This window comes from Apostichopus japonicus, chromosome 3 (genome assembly GCF_037975245.1).
Source record: "Apostichopus japonicus isolate 1M-3 chromosome 3, ASM3797524v1, whole genome shotgun sequence".
Taxonomy (NCBI): domain Eukaryota; kingdom Metazoa; phylum Echinodermata; class Holothuroidea; order Aspidochirotida; family Stichopodidae; genus Apostichopus; species Apostichopus japonicus.
Genome location: NC_092563.1, coordinates 23481557 through 23502885, shown reverse-complemented (window position 1 = coordinate 23502885; position 21329 = coordinate 23481557). Strand labels below are relative to the sequence as shown.

The following is a 21329-nucleotide window of genomic DNA, read 5'->3' as shown; positions in this document are numbered from 1 at the left end:
CCGTGGTAATATGTTGGTGAACATTGCATTAACTAATTCCTTCATCATCATACTTGGTAATACAGTAACATTGACGATTATATTTTTAAGTGTACTTTATATTGCTTATAGCGAAAAGGAAAGTAAAATTCCTATCGGAAGATATAAATATTAAATTCAAACGCACCCTCCTTCAGAAGCTTCCAGAATCGATCTAGTAAGGGTAGCGGGTTTCTCCAACATGTCGCCAACTTCTGACTCACTGGGTAGTACGATAGTCTCGGAGCCTAAGTGGTTGTTGTTTGTCTTGTTGAAGTAGATATGACAACCATTCACACTCTTGATCTGTCTAGAAATTACTTTCATATGACGGTAGTAAACGAAAACTTCAAATTCGTGCTCTGTGACAGAAAACAGAATCACAACAAAAGATGATATAAGTCACAAAGTTCCCATGATCTTACCCTAAAGGGACGACTTAGAATTAAGATGATGTCATCTGATCTTACTTAAAGCAATTCTAACCCAAGAAAAGCGTGAACGGCTACACGTAACAACCCAATGTTATTGCAATGATTAAACCCTCACAGTTCTTGCTATTCCGCTTAGTGCAACGGATGTGGTATTTGGCAACAATACCTTCAAATTGCATCTACGTAAGTAAGGCGTTAGCATACAACAAGCTTTATTCATTAGATGCAGTCCCTTTCTCGTGGACCTTTCCTCAATACCATCCCTACCCCTCCCCTCCCCTCCCCTGAATCCCAACTGACTCTTTCATAGGTATGAGACCACGCTGAATTCGGCTCCAATTTTGGGACCAACTTTGTATCTATTTTGGAACCGACTTAGATTTCTACTGGAGAGTGGCACCCACCCACCCCCACCCCACATCCACCATATGTACGCCCCTGCATGGCCTCTCCCTGTCTAGGGACAGTATGGAAGAGTTTAGGCAATATTTGATGTTCATAGATTGTTGTATGGTTTGATGCCTTTACTCACCAGCTGGGAGACAGTCTTGTGACGAAAGTTCATTCATGATGACTTCACTGCTTTCTGTTAATCCTGCACACGTTTGCATTGGTACTTGCTGATTGGTTTGTGATTCGTAATACTGGCCAGGAAAGAAATTGGTCACAGGAGCAGGAGTAGCCGGGAAAGTTTGGTAATAGTCTGGGGTAGAAGGAAAAGTTCCACTTGGATAGGCACGGTATTGGTCAGTTTGATTTGGATCATTATTGTTGCTATGGAAACACGGATGACCTAGGAATGCAAAAAAATGTAACAATCACTAACAATTACGCAAGTTAAAAAAAATACCAGAAATATACAAAACCAAGGGTTGTGAGGGGACCCCATCATCCCACATCCAACGAAAGAAACTTCTTTCTCGGTGGGCAAGCTAAGACAACTATACACAGTCTTTCGGATTCACACACTCTTGTATACGCTTTACAAACCATTTAAAATATAAATACCTTGTTGAAGACAACGTAATGGAAAGACCGAAACGTAATTTTCATAAGTGAATATTCATTTACAGGGTGAAAGTTTAAAACGGTGGTAGGATTCGCAAACATCCACTCTGAAACAATTTTTACACAACGAATGGAGACGAAATGGATTTAAATGTTTAAAAGGTATTAAAGCAGTTGACACAGAAATCTACGTAACTGACCTCCCATAGTCTGTGACGTCACCATGTTTCGGCTATCTTCGCCTGAAGAGATGACCTCTAGAACAGAGGTAAGGTCTCCTCTGGCCATAGGTTGTTGCAGACCTGCAGAATACAATGAGCCATGAAAGTTTAGGACAATATATTCATAACAATTACATACATCCTCTGTTCTTAGAAACGCTTATATTCTTTCTGTGGCTGCGGTTTGCTTGATACTTATCATATTCTTTGGGTAATATTTGAAACTACTATAACATCAATTGAATCACATTAGGAGGGTCAGTACCATCCGTTCAATGTCAGTGAAGTTTCTTATGCATCCACACGTTGAACGGCTAAAATAATGTAATCATTACAAGATTCTTTATGTATTACCGACTTTCCAAAATCATTTTTAGGATTTTAGAATTTGAAAATTGGCTTACTGGATGCATCTCACCCAGTCGACGTTTTGATTCCACCACCCCCCCCCCCCTCCTCCCCCTAAATCTGCTCTGTACTTGATATGAACAATGTCATGACCACACAGATCAAATACTTGATAGTCAAGTGTCATTCAAACAATTTATGAACATACAGAGAAATGGTAATTTTGGCAAAAGTGACTGGAATAAGGCCGGCATGTTAAATATCGAATGAGCCCTTCATTTGGTGAAGTCAATTTAAGCAGATATACTCAACTTGATCAGTTAAAAACTTACGTTGCATACTGTTCGATAGTTTTGGTAAAAATTGAGATCGACAGACAAAAATACTGTTTTAAAAGTACTTTATTCATATGGCAATCGTTATATACACTGTCATGCCATAGTCAAGACTATTGATAAATTGTTTGTATTATTTACCATGAGCATAGCCTTCAGACTGGTAACCCTGCTGACGTTCATCGGTATAATATCCCTGGAAATTCAACAACAAAAAATGATCAAAGTTTAATAACCAATTAAATTAAGAACGTTAGTATGTCTTTAAGGTCGTCATACATGCTAAGTTTTTTTTTCTACAGTAATCGCCTCCCCCCCCCCCCCTCCCCTCGTGTCCATTTCCCCTCTCTATTCCATTGGAGATGGACGTGATACCCCAGTAAGATTACGAATTTATATCATCATCTTCTGCCAGCCCCTCTCCTACACCCACCCTTCCCATCCCGTCATATTAACGCAAGGGCTGCAAGCGCTTCAAATTTCGTGTATCAGTAGAAATTTTTTCTTCTTCTTCTAAATATATATATATATAAAGACACTCACCTGTCCCGCGTACTGCTTAGGAGCTACGGCAGCTTGGTGGTGCCAGTTACCTACGTTAGTTTCAGGGTATGGTAAGGCGGCTGGAAAATATCCTAAATAATTAAAAAGAAATAAAATCTATATTAATTGGCTGTAAAAAATTTCATATAGTAAAAAAAAAATATACATATTATATTTTAAAAATTATATATTATAATTTGTTAATTGTTCATATATGTGTTATTTTATTAGTACAATTACACATTCTTATAATCTGATATTCTTCGTCGGATGAGTTTAAGACTACTTACCAGGTTGTCTGTGGTATCCTCCACCATTAAATTCATAGAAGTTGTTACGATTTTCGCTGCCACTCTATTAAACAAAGTCAAGAAAGAGAGAGAGATGAAACGCGTGACGTATACAGTATTGATGACGTATATGCTACGTCACATGCTCAAACTTCCCGCAATAACACAAAGGGAACACATAGGGAACGCCATTCATTTGTTGTTCTATTGTGTTTTTCTTCATTAGTTTTTTTCTTTTCTTTTCCTTTAATATGGATCCTCATACCTGTCACGATCTCCTTACAAATACTGATAGAAATATAAAGAATTTGGATCCCATTTTCAGCTACATGTGAACCCCAATGGTATAGTGAAACTGCCTGATGCTATTTTTCTATCATCATCAACACCATCACCATCATAAGTATTACTATAAGTTTAATTAAAGAGGGTGACGTGTGTGTGTGGGGGGGGGGGGGTCTTATCTATGAGCTTTCGTGGGGAAACTCTCCGGAATATTATTGTCAAGATAAACAAATAAAAATTACTTTGTTATGTCGAATATTGACAACAAAAAATCACAAGAAAAGAAAAAGAAACGACAAAAAATGTGTCTGATCTATACCTACTATATGTCAATGCACTAATAAATATTTAGGCCCACATATATAACTCAAAAACACTAAATTCTAGTATTTGAACGAATGGATGCTATTATAAAGCATACTGACATTGAATTCGGTTGAATAAGGACAAGTTGCATATTTCAAAAGAAAAGCTTCCAACAAAAAAAAACTTACTATTGGACGTGTTGCTCGAGTGCCGTCTCTTTGTTTGGCTGTTAAGAAAAAAGAAAGAATACTATTTGTCAACGCAAGTAAATACTGAAAAGTAACAGAAATCATAATGGCACATATACAAACACACACACACACACACAATTATATTCCAATGTAATAGGGGGGCCTATACCTTCAGTGTGCTTTACATAGCGCCACTGCAAACTGACTTGAGATCTGTGTGATATTCAATGACCTTTTGTATATCAAACATTTGACCCCATGCGGTCATCTAACCGTGTGAATCACCATCTTAAGAAAAAAAAAATCTCCCCTACTAGCTCTGCCAAGAGACTTACGACCGCAAACTTACATTCTTCCATTATCGAATCATCCCAACCAATTTGGGTCAAAATATCTCCGCACCGAAAAATTGACATGTTTACAAGCTTTTCGGACAAAATCCTGCGCGTCTGGATTATGTCAGTAGGGTACAGTTGGTGATGACTAAGCTGTATCGGAATGTGCATGGTGGGCTAGGAGGGCATTCCCAGACCCTATAGCAGCGAGCGAACACCGGAGGATGGAGAATGAAAACAAATCGTCGGCAAACAACGGATTTTGGTCAAAAACTGTATACCCTTAAACTCGGGACAAGGTCGAATTTAAGCTGACAGAGCGGGCGTACAGTAATGTAAGGGTTTGGTATACATGTGTATACCCTGGTATATGGTGAAGATCATTTATCGCTTCATTATATGTTTCTATTTAGGGTAGGTTGGGGGAGGGTAGGGGGGAGGGGGGTTAACAAAGGTTTATAGGAGACGTAAGTGAAAGGCGTCTGTTACTATGGTATGGAATATAAAACTGTTAAAATGTGATCTGCTAAAACAGTGATATGCCTGCACTTTTAGGTACAATTTTATGTCGTGGTGTTTGTAAGCCATTCTGCCTGTCAACGGTTCCTATTGAATGCCTTACATTAAGCGATATACATTAAAGGTAATGTAATATCTGTTGTTTCCAATTGTAGTTAATCTATTTGCCCAGCAGAGAAGGCACAAGTTAAAAGAATAAGGTTTAACCTAATTAATTAAGTTTTAATGATTATAGTTAATGTTAAATTCACGCAAGCTTTAATAATACGTTCCATATTTAAATATCTGTGGTAAGTAATATTTATAACATCTAAAGAATGACGTTTAGATATACACACAAACGCGTGAAAAACTTTAAGTGTAACAGCGGAAGGTGTCAGGTGAATTATGGATATATTGTATATGTATCGACGGAAAATATCAGCTTACACAATGTAGAAAGATAATCTGTGCCATTGGCTCTCATCGCCCTTCTTAACTGCTCCCCCTCCCCTCCCCCGGACTGGTTCCTGTCCCTTTCACTTTCACCCTTGGATTTTATGTCAAATGAAATTTTCCCAAAATCGCGAATAAATTTTTTTTTGGTAACTTATGTTAATTTATTTATTTATTTCTATTGTTTCTATTAACAACACCAAATAAACATCAAAGTTGTTGCTAATCAACAAGGAAAGCGTGGTGTGTCTGGCAACTTCACATACGGAGTTAACGCAAAGATATGATGCCTGTATTGTGGACGGTTAATAACGTTCCATTTCATATACCTGTGGCTTAAATCGAGACTAATCCCTTTAACAAATCAAGCACCGCGTCAAGGAAATCCTATACTCTATATGACTTCTGTTGTAGACCGAGCTCTCTTGACCCCTACTACTTGAATGACGTCACAGTAATCGTGGGTAGCTATGACTCATCATATAGGCGTTATCATATTATATTATATTATTATTATATATAAATAGCCTGCGTATTTTGGGGGGATATTTTAGTTCTCGAGGACTTTTGAGCCTGCCTAATGATTTGAGAGATGAGTCATAATATACATAAGTAAACGGTGTTATGGATTTAAAACACATGTTCTTAGAAAGTTTAATTTGGATACAATTAAACAGTTTTACCCTAACGTTCTATTTACTTCGACAGTTATATGAAGTATTCCTTAATTTCAATCTATACAGGGCTTCCATACTGGCAAAGGTTTTTGAAGCAAAAAAAAAAACTAGAAATGGAATGTGTGTATAATCTTCGTGACTACCGATATCAATGGCGATGACGTAGGACGTACCATCACCCCTTCCACACCCCTCATGCCCCCTGCTCCCACCCCAAGTCATTCACCTTATTACCACACTCTTTAAATGCTTCTGACGCAGTATTTTGACGAGCAATGATGAGTACGCCAATTTTTCGATAAATATTGTTAAAGCACAGTTTCACCCTGACGCCTTCAACTTCGTGACAACCCGTTTTCTGGCAATTACACATTTACAACAGTTACATGGAGTTTGCACAAACTCACTTTGTAGTCCCAAAAATATTAGGCAAATTTCCTGTTATCAAACTAGCTTCTTGTCCTCTTACTAGCATTTTTTGTACCTCCTACAAATGTTGCGCCTCTGCTATTTTGTTCGGAAAAACTTTGTTGCTGTTCTTTTCACACAAACATTTAATTTTATAGTTTTAGTTTAAAAATGAGTTAACATCCTGTCATGCTAAATTATGTAGAAAGGTCGCAATACTATCTTCAAAATAACATGTTTATCGCATCAAAATTAGTTATCACTTCCACGAGATACCAAATAATAATACATAATAATACATAATGATACAGCAGGAATTGTACAAACTCCCACATAAGGTTAAATGGGTCAACAAGAAACAAAAACAATTGAGTGAGAACAAAATGAGCTTCTATAGCAATTAACTGACGTATGACGATGTAAAGGCAATCAAGAGGGAGGAAATCTTTCCGCCTCCCCGTTTCCCAATCACCTAGCAACCCCCCCCCCCCCAACAACTCCTTATGTATTTCTTGTTATGTTCTTGTTCGTCTTAATGCGCATATTAAGGCGAATATTTATAAATATACATTTGAGTAAAAAGGAAAAGATTGATAAGTAAGTGACAATTTTCATGCGAGTTTGGTAGCAATTTTTACCCACCAGATTTATGTCATTCATTGCCAATCTGTTTTATGATTAAAAACCTTTTCAATGGATATCCTTCTTTTTGAGAGAGAGAGTGAGAAGGGGGAGGGGGAGGGGTGGAGAGAGGTCGGGAGTAAAATATTGAATCAACCAAACTTTATTACACGCGAATAAACCAGTTCATGATCACAAGTGGATAACCAACATTTGCTTGAAATTGTACTTATTCTTCACCAAATTAAGTCGAAATTTATATAATTTTCATTAAACTATGGAAGCCCCCCCCCCCCCCAAAAAAGAAATAACTAAGGTTTGAAACCGTTAGGCTCACCTGTTTTTGGAAGAAGTCTGTACACACGATACGGTTCGGGGATGTCCAACATGGTTTTATCTGTGACTTCTTGAATGTCTGGGAGTTTATTCAACGCAGTTCTAAGACGAGTCTTCCAAACGGCTGGTTCTTCTGGATTCACACCCACCTTGTACTTGCCGGTGTTTTCTGACCAGCGCTAAAATATTTGACAAAGAAATATTGTAAATTAAAATAAAAGCACCTTCATATTGCATCCTTTATTTCCCATATTAATCAGATCTAGAATACGGTAGCAAATAATAAATTTTTACTTTTGTGGGAAAATAAACGGCAGGATTCATGTAAGTGATATGAATATATATTTATCTCGAGATGGAACGTACACAGTGCTATTATACTCTCTTTGTATTTAACAGATTGAAACATTCAATCTAAATTGTCCGATCTCGATCTTTGGAAGTGGTATACTCGCGTGTCACGAGATTGGTTGGCCAATGCAATCTAAAATTCGATTGAACCGTTCAGAAGTCGTAAATGAAACCTATATTCCGATTGAAAGGTTACATTTCACTTGATCACGTTTTCCCACAGCTTTTTGTCGATTATTTTCATTTTTTCTTCAAGTCAAAAACTTAAAATGAATCACTTCTCTCTTTTTTTGTTAAAAAGAGACCCATTTCATGCATATATAACAGAGGAACAATAGTATTATTCTCTAGCAGTCTGATTGCGTTTCTTAAGTAAAAATCATACTACTTTGAATATTTATGACGTCATGTTATAGAAATTAGCATATAATAACTGTATAATTCCAGACCTTCAGACTGATTGATATATGTTCAAAACATTCAAGGATTAAACGGGTGTACGATCCTCATATTTTCATCGTCCACTATTTCTATTCAATTTGCGAATATATGAATGAGTATTTATCTTTTTCATTTTCATTTTCAATTTTTGCTTTATTTTAATCATTTTTGAGGCAATGCTATAACCGTTTATAAGTAATGAACTATCTTTGATCTTCTCTATGTACGAGGTGAGAACATTTAAAGCAAAGAATGTAACCAAAACCTTATAAATCAAGTTAAAACAAAAATAAACGGTAAGAAAAATAATCCCTTGAAAATACCGCTGTTATTCAATAGATAGATATATAGGTAATACCATACAGGAAAGTATAGCAACATCAACATGTATCAACAATCAACAACAATACAAATATCGACAATTCAACAATCAGTGAAACAAAGACTCAACAATAACTCACTTATACGCGGGGGGGGGGGGGGTCACACGTTAGTAGTGATAACGAGGGACATTTTATTTTTCGAACATCTTGACAATTGTCAAGTATAATCACCGTTCCAAACCTGATTTATGATAATGAAACATTCATTTTTTTTTAAATCAAGAAAAAAAAATTAGAGGTAAGTTACCTTAAATATCTTGGAGTCTTCTTCGGGATCATAGTCTTGTTTTCCGGCGTGTTTCCATGGTATTTTGAACATGTTCTTTTCCGCATTCATCCATACTAATCCTTTGATGTTTCCCTCATTAATCTGATTAACCAACCACGGCCTCAACCGTTGGCGTCCGTTGTGTAACGTATTGGTCTCCTCAGACATAGTGTTATTAGTGGTTGTACTATTACTGTCGTTGGGAGCCACGGTGAATCTCGATTTTACCCAGTTGTACCTGGCTCTACTAACCTCGCGAAAACCTATTTAGAAAGTAAAAAGAAGAATTTTAAATTTTGTAAATCCCTATTTATACTGGTCTGCATTAATTTAAAATATAATAAATTGGTTTTGTTTTAATTTTTGTAGTTAATTATGTAGCTTAATAGACGATAATATTCAATAAAGTAATTTATTGTATTATCTCAGCGTAAACGCTCTTCATATCATGGGAACATAGACCAAAATTCGAGTTTCCAATTCCAATATTACTATTATTATTATTATTATTTATCTGCGTTTCTAAATGATTTTGTTAAGGATTATAACTTAAAAAGTCATCTATATTTACATGAAAAGACAGAGAAACTTTTCGGGTAATATATTTTTTAAGTAGTCAACTGTTTTCTGTCATAACTTATATGACTTTTACCGGGTATTATTCAAATTAAGGATGATGAATTAATTACTTATTTATATGTCATCTGAATTAACAGGAAAACAAAAAGATCGCCCTTTAATTCAACACTGAATTGAATCTTGTTTGGCTCATTTAAATTGAATTGAAGTATCGAGAAATTATTCGAGTTGTCCTGTAATTACATAGTTTCAAGATGCAAATATTCCACCTATACACAAAAACAATTATCCACAAAATTTAATCGAAAGATTGAAAAAAGGTCAAATGTTGTAACACTACTTTTAGACTAAAGATTTTAGTATTAAATCCAAGCTAAACAGACTGAAATAAATTTTAAATGCTATACCAAAGGCTTTTCCTCTGAATTGCAATTGACTATAATTAAAGTGACACACATATTTACGCATAATGTGTGCGCATGTGCAGGACGAATAATGATCTGCATATATTGTGACGTCATAAATTTCCAGAGAGAAATATTTCAAACTTCTTTGTTGCTTTTTTTTTTTGGTGGGGGGGGTGCAGAAAAACATGAACAGATAAACACTAATATTCTAACAATTCCTTATGAATAATATATAATTAGCTACAAACTCTCATTAATCGGTTCATTCAATGCTTTCAGCTAGTCGTTTACTCATTCCTTCAATCTTACACTGAATTATTCAATCTAATGGTCAAAAGTGTCTCTACCTTTCAGTCTGGAAAGAGTATTTCCAATCGCTTGATTGAAACACAACAGAAGTAGATTGACGCATACGTTAAAGCTGTGTGTCTGCTTAGCGTGATAATATTGAAGAGGATTTAATATGAATCCCCAAGTTAGCATTTTGTAGGGCTAACACGAATATGGGGTCGGGGTGAGGATGGGGAGGGAAAAGGGAAAGGAGAGTGGGGGGGGGGGGGGTTGTGTGCATAAATTGTTGGATAAGGCGTATGGCGAGAGAAGTACGGCAGAGTAAAATGTAATCAAAATGAAAAGAAATTGTCAATATTACTCTAACGGTATATACACCTTCCAGTACAGTGATCCTTTATTTTAATCAGCTTATTAATTTGAAATATTTAGACTCTACTTGGCCTAAACTCTAAGCACGGCAGAGGAAAATGTTATCAATATGAAAAGAAATTGTCAATATTACTCTAACGGTATATACACCGCCCAGTACAGTGATCCTAAATTTTAATCAGCTTATTAATTTGAAATGTTTAGACTTCACTTGGCATAAACTCTCGTCTATATTACTATTTCCCCCACCACTAGCGGTGCAAAGACATTATCAGACCAAAGCTTATAGGTGAAACATTTGTCGAATTATTGCCTAAACATGATAAGGCTAATCTAGTAAAAACACGTAACAGTTTTCATATCGCTCGGAAAATAGGCTTTTGAGTGTGATAGTTTCTGCGTCCAAGATAGATGACTATACCTCCCCCCCCCCCTCCCCCCTCAACACACGCAGTTTGTAAACCAAAGAAAAATTGAGGGGGATGGTGGCGGTAAAGTAACCAACAGAATTTTTTTCTTAAACGTGGACTAAAACCGTTCTTAATGCTGGATATGAGGTGGTGGCAAATATTTAGTTTACGGCGTTTTTCTTTTTAATTCAGAACGCACGATATCACCTTCAAATACCACGTTTTTGAACGATACGCTACAATACGGATTGCTCAATATTGATAGGCCTAATATCGAAAAATGCTTAAACACGGAGAAATGTGTGGAAATAAAATATTGTTCTTTGCACTATGTTGAAGAGGTTTATTTACAGAGGCAGACGTAACGGTCACAAGTGAGTAAAAAGTCCTAAACAAAAACTTAATCAATTTGCCACCAAAGAAGTTAATCATCTGTGAAGCACAGATTCAATTGATATTTTGAATTAGAAATTGCTACAGCCAGTTTCCACTTGTTCGCCAGCCTCTGCGCGAAGAAGCTAGGCACTAAAAGGGTATATTAGCCCGTTAGTTTAACACAAGCAGAGTCAGTTACTGTGCTGTTTTGAATAAAAATGCATTTTAAGCTTGTTCTACGAATAAAACATAAAATGCATGGCGTGAACACTCAGGCACTCAGCCGTTCAACTCGGTTAATAACATATGACGAGCCTCCGTTGCGCATCGCTGAGGTTTGTTTCACGTGTGTCTTTTAACGTGGTGCATTTTTTTTTTATCATTCTAAACACAAAAATTCACTTCGAAAAGTATCTTAAATTTTGCTCTACTTCTTCGATACCCAAAAGTAGGGATAATTCAAATTCGAATTATAATCCGTTGATCAAAAATATAAGCCAGTGATAATAACTTTGTGGAGAGTAAAACGATTTAAAACAATACTTATCTATAGGGATATTGTGGTTGCATGTAATTGATGCCAACAGGTTGCAATTAACAAACACATTGAAATCATAAAACGATATCTAACAATTTTTAGAAATACCTCCAGTCATACGAGAGATACAATGTAGATGTAACTAAATGAATGGATGAGTAAATAAATAAATAAATTAATCAATCAATAAACAATTTGCGAAGAACACATCTATAGCTAAGGAAAAGCCAAAGTCAGTTACAGACATCATAAAGGTTAAAAACATATGTGAAAATTTGTAATAAGACATGTTTTCACTATTACTACGCTTTTTATGAAAGAATTGTTGAAAGCAAATCCTAAAATCCATAAGCTACTTATTAATATCCCGCGTTTAATTTGTAAAATATTGGTAGCTAAAACAACATAACAGTATGCAAACAATAATGTCTTCTAACAACCACCAACCAAAGACGAAGAGTTTTATAAAATATTTAGTTTTCGTTCGTAAGAAAACCAAAACTTACTGAATCAACAACGTCAACTTTTGGAGAAGTTTAGCTTCAAGTTTCGGATCTCGCTCAAAAAGCCAAATCTAATGTTGTAGAAGGACGAACCGTGCCAATCCTTGCGCAAGGAAACGAAGTTATGACCTGTTTGGGAACCCTTAACACGAATATAACAATCCCGGGCAAGCAGGCCTCGCGTATAGGGTTCATGAACAATCTTGATTCACGGTCTAACAAAACTAACTTGTTGCGCTCAAAATATACCTACTCTGATTGGTCAATAGCATTTCAGCCTTGTTCATTTAATTATAGGGGGGAATTAATTTAGCAATAGAGGCGATCGAAATAGCGCCATCTCTCCCACAAGCAGAACGCGATTGAACGCAACGACACTGTCAAACACTGTCTGATAATATTATATGATAATATTAGAACAAGCAGTGATGGCATTCTGAAAAATGTTTTTGTACTTTGAGAAATGAACATCCAAAAGAAAATTCAAGCCGAATAGATCTTTTTATTGAACATAAAAATCAAATAAAATATCATAAGAAGACTGCGGTTTGAGCGTTTTGCTAGCAACATAATGAAATATAGGCCTATATATTATTTGGCAACTTTAGCAAATTCCATAGTAAAGAGAAAAATTGTGAGTAAAGATGGAACAATTATGTAAAAATGTGAAACTTCATCGAATCTAGAATATAAAGCTTGGTTTCCTTGACTTCTCTATAATGATCCCATAAGGAAGATAATGTAGGCATACTCCTGCAAATTTACCGTTGTAATTTAGTTCACACAAATTTAACCCGCACCCCCCCCCCGCCCCCTAAAATGAAATTGGACAATAAATGTATTGTCATTAATGTACTATTGTAGTGAGAAACATTAATGTATCGTTTTAAACCATTATACTCCTTTTAAATAGAGGAGTGCAATATTTGATTATGTTTGGGTAGCCCTATTACATAGCTTGATTAGAGACACAGAGTTACAACCAAACGATAAAGCCATTTTTAAGATGAATACAAAGTTTATAAGTTCCCTTAATTGTGCCCGTGCAAACTCTGTACCTTCTATTACCCATGTACAACCCTCTAACACCCCTTCCCCTCCCATGCATCCCTCACTCCCGCATCTCACCAGTATAAGCTCAAGTCTGATGTCCCATCAATTCTTTAATCCTTATATACTCTTTGTGTGTATATATATATATAAGAGAATTCTTAGCGAGAATGGGTAACGACCTTCGATTGCCAGAGAAATAGTAGAATATTTGACACAAAATTAGGCCTAGTGATTAAACATAACCGATAAAGTCGACTTACTAAAGTTGTCAGTTAAGGTTTAGTTAGCCTAAGCACTATATTTATTGGATTACTAATTAACCGTGTGCGTAATTATCAACTAACTTTTGCTAACATGGAAATTCAGCAGTATGCGGTGCAGGAAATCATGCTTCCTCATATACCGTGTGCTTCCCTTGTAAAAACTCCGCAAACGATGGTGAAACAATAATTGTGTTGCATGATATGAAACAAGCACTCTTTGTTTATCAAATCAATAACGATAATGATGATGCATAAATGTAATGTTTGTTTTATCTTGAATCAACTTTTTTTCACGCTTTGTCAAATTATGTCCTATCTTTATCGCTAAATGTGCTGACTTGTTGAGGCCATGTAGAGGTGTTATATCACATGAGGTTTTTTGTTGGCTGCCATATGCAGATAACCACCCTTGTCAATTATTTATTTATTATTTTTATATTTTAACATTAAAGGGTTAACTCGGTTAGCGTAAAGCTAATCTCCCCGAGGCCACGGATATGAATTATCCATGAGCGTTGGGTCGTGAAGTAGTGAATAACATATCGGACTACAGAGAAATTACAATCCGGTTTAGTTCAGCGAAATAGTCTGCTACACGGCAGTTTGCCTGTTTAACAATTTGATGGCATTTTGATTAAAACCACCTATTTATTAAATGCGACGAAACACCAAATGTGAATATATAAACTAAATGGGTAATATGTCGCGACGTGCAAACTATTAACACAATCATAGTAAGTAGGGTTAGTAGGTGAGGAAGATAGGGAGGGGAGTTTATTTAAGCTTGAAGAAGATATAAAAGTAGTTTGAGTTACATTTTAAGAGCACACCATATAATAATAATAATTACAATTATTATAATAATAATACTAATAATATATATATATATATATATATATATATATATATATATATACACATATATATATATATATATATATACATATACATACATATATATATAAACAATAATAATAATATATATATATATATATATACATATATATATACATATACATATATATATATACATATATATATATATATATATATATATATATATATATATATATATATATATATATACATATATTTATATATATAGTAAAGCACAGGATCTGAGAAACAAATAATTAAACTAATTTTAATCATAGATACTATTTCTGGCGATACCATGATATATGAATTTAATATGAATCTTCCCATAAACAACACAACACAATCATACCGTGTTAACTTCCTCGCTGGGGTTACCTTACTTGGAAACACAACGGGTTGGCTGAGCGTTAAAAATATCCGGGAGTTCCGATACCATAATAAATAGATGGGATCATTTTGGTTATGTCTATAATGCCAATGGATGCTTTGTTTTACTTAACCTGCTTTGAAGGGTAAAAGTGATGCATAGATTTAGGTACGGTGGATGGAATTACGCTTAGTTGGCGATAATAGCTTAGTTGGCGATAATAATGCCTTCCCGTGGGTATCAGATACGACTTTGGCATAGACAAGGTTAAACCAAAATGTGTTTGTCAATTAAACATAGTTGTCCTCTTCTGTTGCTTCCCTGCATATTGACGCCCATTCGAAAGAGCTATTCGCGTTATCACGAGATGTGGTACGTGTGCGGTTGAGAGGGGAGTGGGGGTGGGTGAGTGTGGTGGTCGGCGTTTACGGTAAATGTGTTGTGAATGGTTGAAGGTAACGGTGAAGTAGTAACTTTGTTTCGAAACGAATTATATCAAAACTTTTCCTCTTTACTATTACATTCCTCTCCCTTCAACCTACCCCACCCTGCCCCACCCACACCCTCACACCCCCACCACTTTAACTTTGAACGTATGCGGTTCAGACTAGGCCTATGCGTAACACAGACTCATGAAAACGACTCTAAATGACACGCACGCACGCACGCTCGCATGCCCGCACGCACGCCCGCACGCCCGCACGCCCACACGCCCGCACGCCCGCACGCACACACGCCCGCACGCATGCATGCCAAAGCTATTCAGTATAGGAATAGCACAACGATGTTAGCCTACTAATTACTGAACACAGGGCCGGCGGATGATGGGGAGGACGGTAAACGTACCCTCAGTGCCCTCAAAAGTGCCCTTTTCCATAAGTATTCCGATAATATATTGGTAATAATAATTGTACCATTTCCATTTTTTTTTTTAAATAAAAAGAGTTGCAGGGAAATGCAAAAAAGAAAGTAATTTAAAACAAAGGTTCTTTTGTGGAAAAACAGGAACGTTGAAATGCTTAAATTTATGGTACGTAAAGCGTATGGGATGCATTTTGTCGGAACGTTTTGAAGTAACTTTGTGGTTTGCCTCCTCAAGTAAATGCCAGCGGATGTTACACTGCCTTTCGAACTTTGTGAACCTCCTCCCCCCTCCTCCCCAAAACCCTTCCGACTAAACCCTCACCCAGCGTCACTGGCCCTAGACTTTGGAACGCTCTCCCCGTCGACACAAGAAATTCGAAGACCATCAGAACTTTTAAAGCTGCTTTAAAGACTCATTTATTTAAGAAATCGTTTTTATAATTGTTTTGTTTGTTCGGCGCCATTGAGTGTTTTTACAGTAATGTGCGCTTTACCAAGTGTTACCACCTTAACCTTAACCCACTGTCACTTACTCCAGATTACTTTGTAGTTTTCTATTCTCTGAAATCATTAATGATGACGACTAAATTATTAAACAATGTCTTTCTTTGTTTATTAATGTTCATTTATATTTGATGGAATTACCCTGTGTTTTTTTTTTTGGCATCTATCAAAACCGAGAGAACGTTTTACTCCACCATCGAAACACATCCAGGGTACTTCTCCGGATGTCCTTCTGTTGCAGAGATAAATATGCATAAATACATATGCGACACAACCTTCCAAGAAAAGTACTCATAGTAATAATAATAAAAAGTTATAATAATAAAGGTAATGATCATTATATTGCGCCGGTATCCGTCAACAAGAAGACGCGCACGGTGCAGAAAGATGAGGCTATGTTGGGAGTTGAAATGAAGAGACTGTATAAATGTACAGGGGATTGATTTCCTATGTGTCAATGTATTAAACTTATAGGGGGTTGTAACATCACTCCTCCCACAAATACAGAATATTTTGTTTTAGACGTGATAATGTAACGTGACCACGTGACCATACTTTTGACGTATTTACATATTTTATTATAATGCACCCCAAGGGGTCTGCCTCAAACGACCCTTCCAGATATGCCCACAATAACTCAACTCATTTCCCATGCATGCAAGCAATAGTAATAAAAATGTTTATTATGCTTTATATTTTTGCCCTTATTGGCTATCAATCTTTAAAGGTAAGTTCCGACTTTACACAGAGATGTGAGGGTGATACACATACACAAAACAGCATGTGTTGTTTACTGTATAAATCTCCGCCATCGAAATCCACTTGAACACAGAAAAAACCTACCTTACGTTTCAAACACGAACATCAGTACACTAAGACCTTAAAGGGTCTGCAATACTTATTATAGCAAATGTGACGTCATACATGCCCTACCTGCTTTGAATATAAGCATTCGGGCGGAAAACGATATTGGTATAAGCGTGTGAGTTATTGAATGCACAGGCCAGTATAGCCAGGAATTTTGAGCTAGAAGGGCACCAACAATTTCAGAAAGGGCATCAACAATATACAGGAGGGGTGCAATTGAGGTACTTGCAACTTGTGGGGTTTTGTTCACATGGTGGTGGAAGGGGTAGGGGAGGGGGTTGCGTTGGAAGAAGAACGTTAGCGTACTTATTCTCATATAATGTGGACTGAAATACCGTCAAACGCAACCACCGATATAAAACCTTAACCTTAACAAGTTCCTGCCATGGTCACTGGTGACAGGATACCCCCCCCCCACTAAATCGTAGAGTCTTACACTCTCAACCCTGCACCCCACACGTACTTACATTACCATTGAAAAGGCTTATCAAACATGCTTGTCAATCACAAGGGCGGCGGAAGCACTTTTAATCTGGGGGGCACCAACGTCGAAGGGCACTTTGCAGAAATTCGATTGGACTGATGCAGCCTGATATTTAGTACCCTTCATAACTTTTATTGTATTATCTTATTTGCGTATACACATCACTCCATCAACGCCACCCCCCCCCCCCCCTCAAGTAAACAATGCATACTAGCACTGCAATATCTAATGTGCAAATTGGGAAATTGGAAAATCATTATAAAGTCCAAGTCCCTGCACACGCGATCGATACATGCATGAAAGCAAATGAAATATGTGAAAATACTAAAAGAAAAATAATTTTCTATGTGTTTTTCAATGGTTAAAGTGATATTATTATGATCATTATTATTGTAACGACTTTCCGAATAATTCTAACCAATTTGGAAGGGTTATAACACGGCAAATGATTGTATGTTATTGGCATGCGATGTAATAACCTTTGCATGCCTATATGATATGCACATTAAGATGTTGAACGCGCGCGTAGCGCGCGAAAAATTTTGGTAATATTTTTCGGGCAAGTCGTTACAGCCCCCCCCCCCCCCCCAAATCAAATTGGGCTCCTACGCCTGTGGTAGTAAACATTTAAAACTTCCCAAAATATTTCATTCGACGTGGGTTTCGCTTTGTAAACTCTTTATTTATTTAGAAATTTTTATGTAGAAAAAGGGCACATTTTTAACCTGAGGAAAAGTGGGGGGGCACGTGCCCCCTGTGCCCCCCCCCCCGGTTCCACCGCCCTTGGTCAATCATATTTAAAAAATAAACGTTACTTTGACAAAAATTGTGTGACGTCTTTGGTAACACTAGTATTATAAGGGTAATATTTACTATTAGGGGTATAATAAAAAAAATTGTTAAATTTGATACATGTTTTTTATTTTATCATTAAATATTTACTATTAGGGGTGTAATAAGTTTTCGCTCTCTTTTTCCCTGTTTTTTTTTGTTGTTATTAAACTGGCTTACGCACCTGTTATCCAAGGAGTTTTATAATTTCCATTTTGGGAAGATCATCATGATATACTTCCCAAATATAGCACACAAGAAGGTGCATGTAATTTAACCAAGTAATTAACCTTGTGTACAGGCTGGCAATAACAATTGATAGGTATTGCTGTAAAACTGTTTTAAGGTATAAATTTGAAAAGAAAAATGAAATAAAAAGAGAACACCTAAGCAGGTGACTTGATGGTGTAATCGTGGGATGAGTGGTGAGTTAGGTGGAACGCCCTGCTACTCCCCCCGCCCACAACCCAAAGCGCAAGTTCATTATTATAAACACATCGTCATCTCTAAAAGCAACACCGAAGCAGTGTAATGCTGTTGTTATTGACTTTAATTTGCTGTTGTTCTAATGTTATATCATTTCCTTTATTTACCTTTGAATGGATTGTTCTTTATAAGCAATGACTCCATTTCAATATAGTTAATTAAAAGAAGAAGAAAAAAAGAGAAGATTCCTAAATGTTCACTGGAGTGACTTCAAATGTTTCTATCTATAGAATTACATTTACCGTTAATTTGCATATATAAATTCCGAACAAATCGTCAACTATAATTAATGTTTCATACGATTTATTTTAATTTTTATTGATGATGGAATGATATACCATTATTTCTATAATTCAAAGAAATTATGGAAACGAATTTAAATTTCTTTCTCGGTATGCAACATGTTTTTCGCCATTTGTAAAGATACATGTTATAATGTCCCACAATCTTTATCACAATATATATTTCTGCTTATGTATGGGCTGCTCTTCCTGCTTTCCTATTGTTTTTTCCCCTTTTTTCGTTTAGTAAAACGGAAGTTTCAGACAAGCTTGTAACTTCTTTTCGCCTTCTGTTTCATTATATATCTCATAAATTGGGACAGACCAGCGAAGAGGAAACCTTTTCACGGTTCATTCATTTCTAGTTTTCAATATTGCAGAGGAAGAGAACAAGAAAATACATACGGAAATTAATTAGAAGAATGTTTAACTTTTAGTTTCTCATCTCATCATGATGGGATCTAACCGTTTAAACACTTCTTTTTAAATAAACAGTCGCTGCAGTTAAAGGGAAGTTGTTACCTTACCCACGAGAAATTTGATCTTAAATAAATAGGCTATAATATATATATATATATATATATATATATATATATATATATATATATATATATATATATATATATATATATATATATATATATATAAATATATATATATATATATATATATGTATATGTATATATATATATATATATATGTATATGTATATGTATATATATATATATATATATATATATATATATATATATATATATATATATATATATATATATATATATATATATATGTCTTAAGGTAGTTGAATGAATCCAACTATATATTACTCCATCTTTATAATCTACAGTTCAAATATTGGCTTCAGTCTTCTGATTTTCGAAGAACTTTGGTTATGTGTATTTTTTTCTTTTTCTCATGAGAACAGGGAAACTTATGGAAGTGATTGTATAGTGTGCAATATATATCAGTGAGACACGTCCTTCGTCAATAATGCCTTTCATACGGTATAATGACTTCATGGTAAATTTCATTCAACGACAGCATAGAGCTATATACAATTCGACACGCAACGGTCCAATTGTATTAGTCATCGAAGTTTCCGAAGAGAAAAAAAAAGAAGTTGAAAAGTGCATCTGAAAATAATCTGAATGGGTTACATGGAAACCAAACCAAGGAAACAAATAAACGAATCTTGGGACACCTGAGTTATTGGGGTAGAGGGAGAAGGACGACAGGTTATGATACAGTACAGGACCAGGGGTGAATCATAGGTCTGGTATAGGGGTACAAAAGGAGGACATGTTGTTATATATATATATATATATATATATATATATATATATATATATATATATATATATATATTTATATATATATATGTGTGTGTGTCAATATATGCAATATATATGTTCCTAGTAGTCGGGTTCAATTGATTATAGCGGGATTCTCGTGCACCACTCAAGACATGGTATTGAAAATTGTAGATCGAAGTCTCCGAAACACAGAAAAGTGGCTTGAACACCAATTTGTTTTTATCCGAACAGAAATACCAATGTATAAATATACATTTTATGAATATACATATTCAATGAATATAAATATTCTATGAATATGCATTTGTAACAAATATTTGGTAAAAAAAAGGGGAAAAAAGAAAAGAAAAAAGAAGCGAGAATGAAAAGCAAACAGCAGAGTAGTTGACACTTATAATAATGAAATTAAGCAAATGTTGAAATTATTTGCAAATGACATACTCCAAATCCTGATGACTTTTGAAAGGACTGTGACGGGTAAATGGCATATGACGTCATGACACATGATCACAATTATTTCAGAATATATATATATATATATATATATATATATATATATATATATATATATATATATATATATATATATATATATATATATAATTATGGCTATAAGGATTCTGCTACTTAACCCCATTGAGGCCTTCCTACACTGTGAAGTGCCACGGTTCTTCTCCCTCCCCCTCAAAATACTAAATGCAGATGTCACGTGCGACTCTATAGTCTTAGTACACAGATCACCCACGAAAGTCTAGTAAGAAATGAATACCCACCGCACGTCATTATATGGAGGTCTGAATTAAATTGTCCTGAAAATGTCCTTCTGTTATATCGAAAGTTGCTCTATTTTAGCATCATTGTTTAACCTGAAGCGACTTTTTGAAGTGCTGCTAGTCGTTAAATCACCCT

At 35.5% G+C, this 21329-nt stretch overlaps 1 protein-coding gene across 4 annotated transcripts in view; it reads right to left on the bottom strand.

The window, feature by feature from the left end:
- The window catches only part of LOC139965530 (interferon regulatory factor 4-like), a 39327-nt gene that overhangs the window by 2634 nt on the left and 15364 nt on the right, over positions 1-21329 (bottom strand). For 2 of the 4 annotated variants that reach the window (XM_071967972.1, XM_071967976.1), the window contains exons 2-10: positions 8733-9016; positions 7312-7489; positions 3977-4014; positions 3198-3261; positions 2908-2999; positions 2506-2560; positions 1661-1762; positions 985-1245; positions 167-380 (exon numbers count right to left, since the gene is read on the bottom strand). In XM_071967972.1, the coding sequence (XP_071824073.1) occupies positions 167-380; positions 985-1245; positions 1661-1762; positions 2506-2560; positions 2908-2999; positions 3198-3261; positions 3977-4014; positions 7312-7489; positions 8733-9016 (1288 nt within the window). Of the gene's footprint in view, positions 1-166; positions 381-984; positions 1246-1660; positions 1763-2505; positions 2561-2907; positions 3000-3197; positions 3262-3976; positions 4015-7311; positions 7490-8732; positions 9017-12231; positions 12408-21329 lie in introns of those variants that run through there. The other 2 variants (XM_071967975.1, XM_071967974.1) reach the window with 2 other exon arrangements.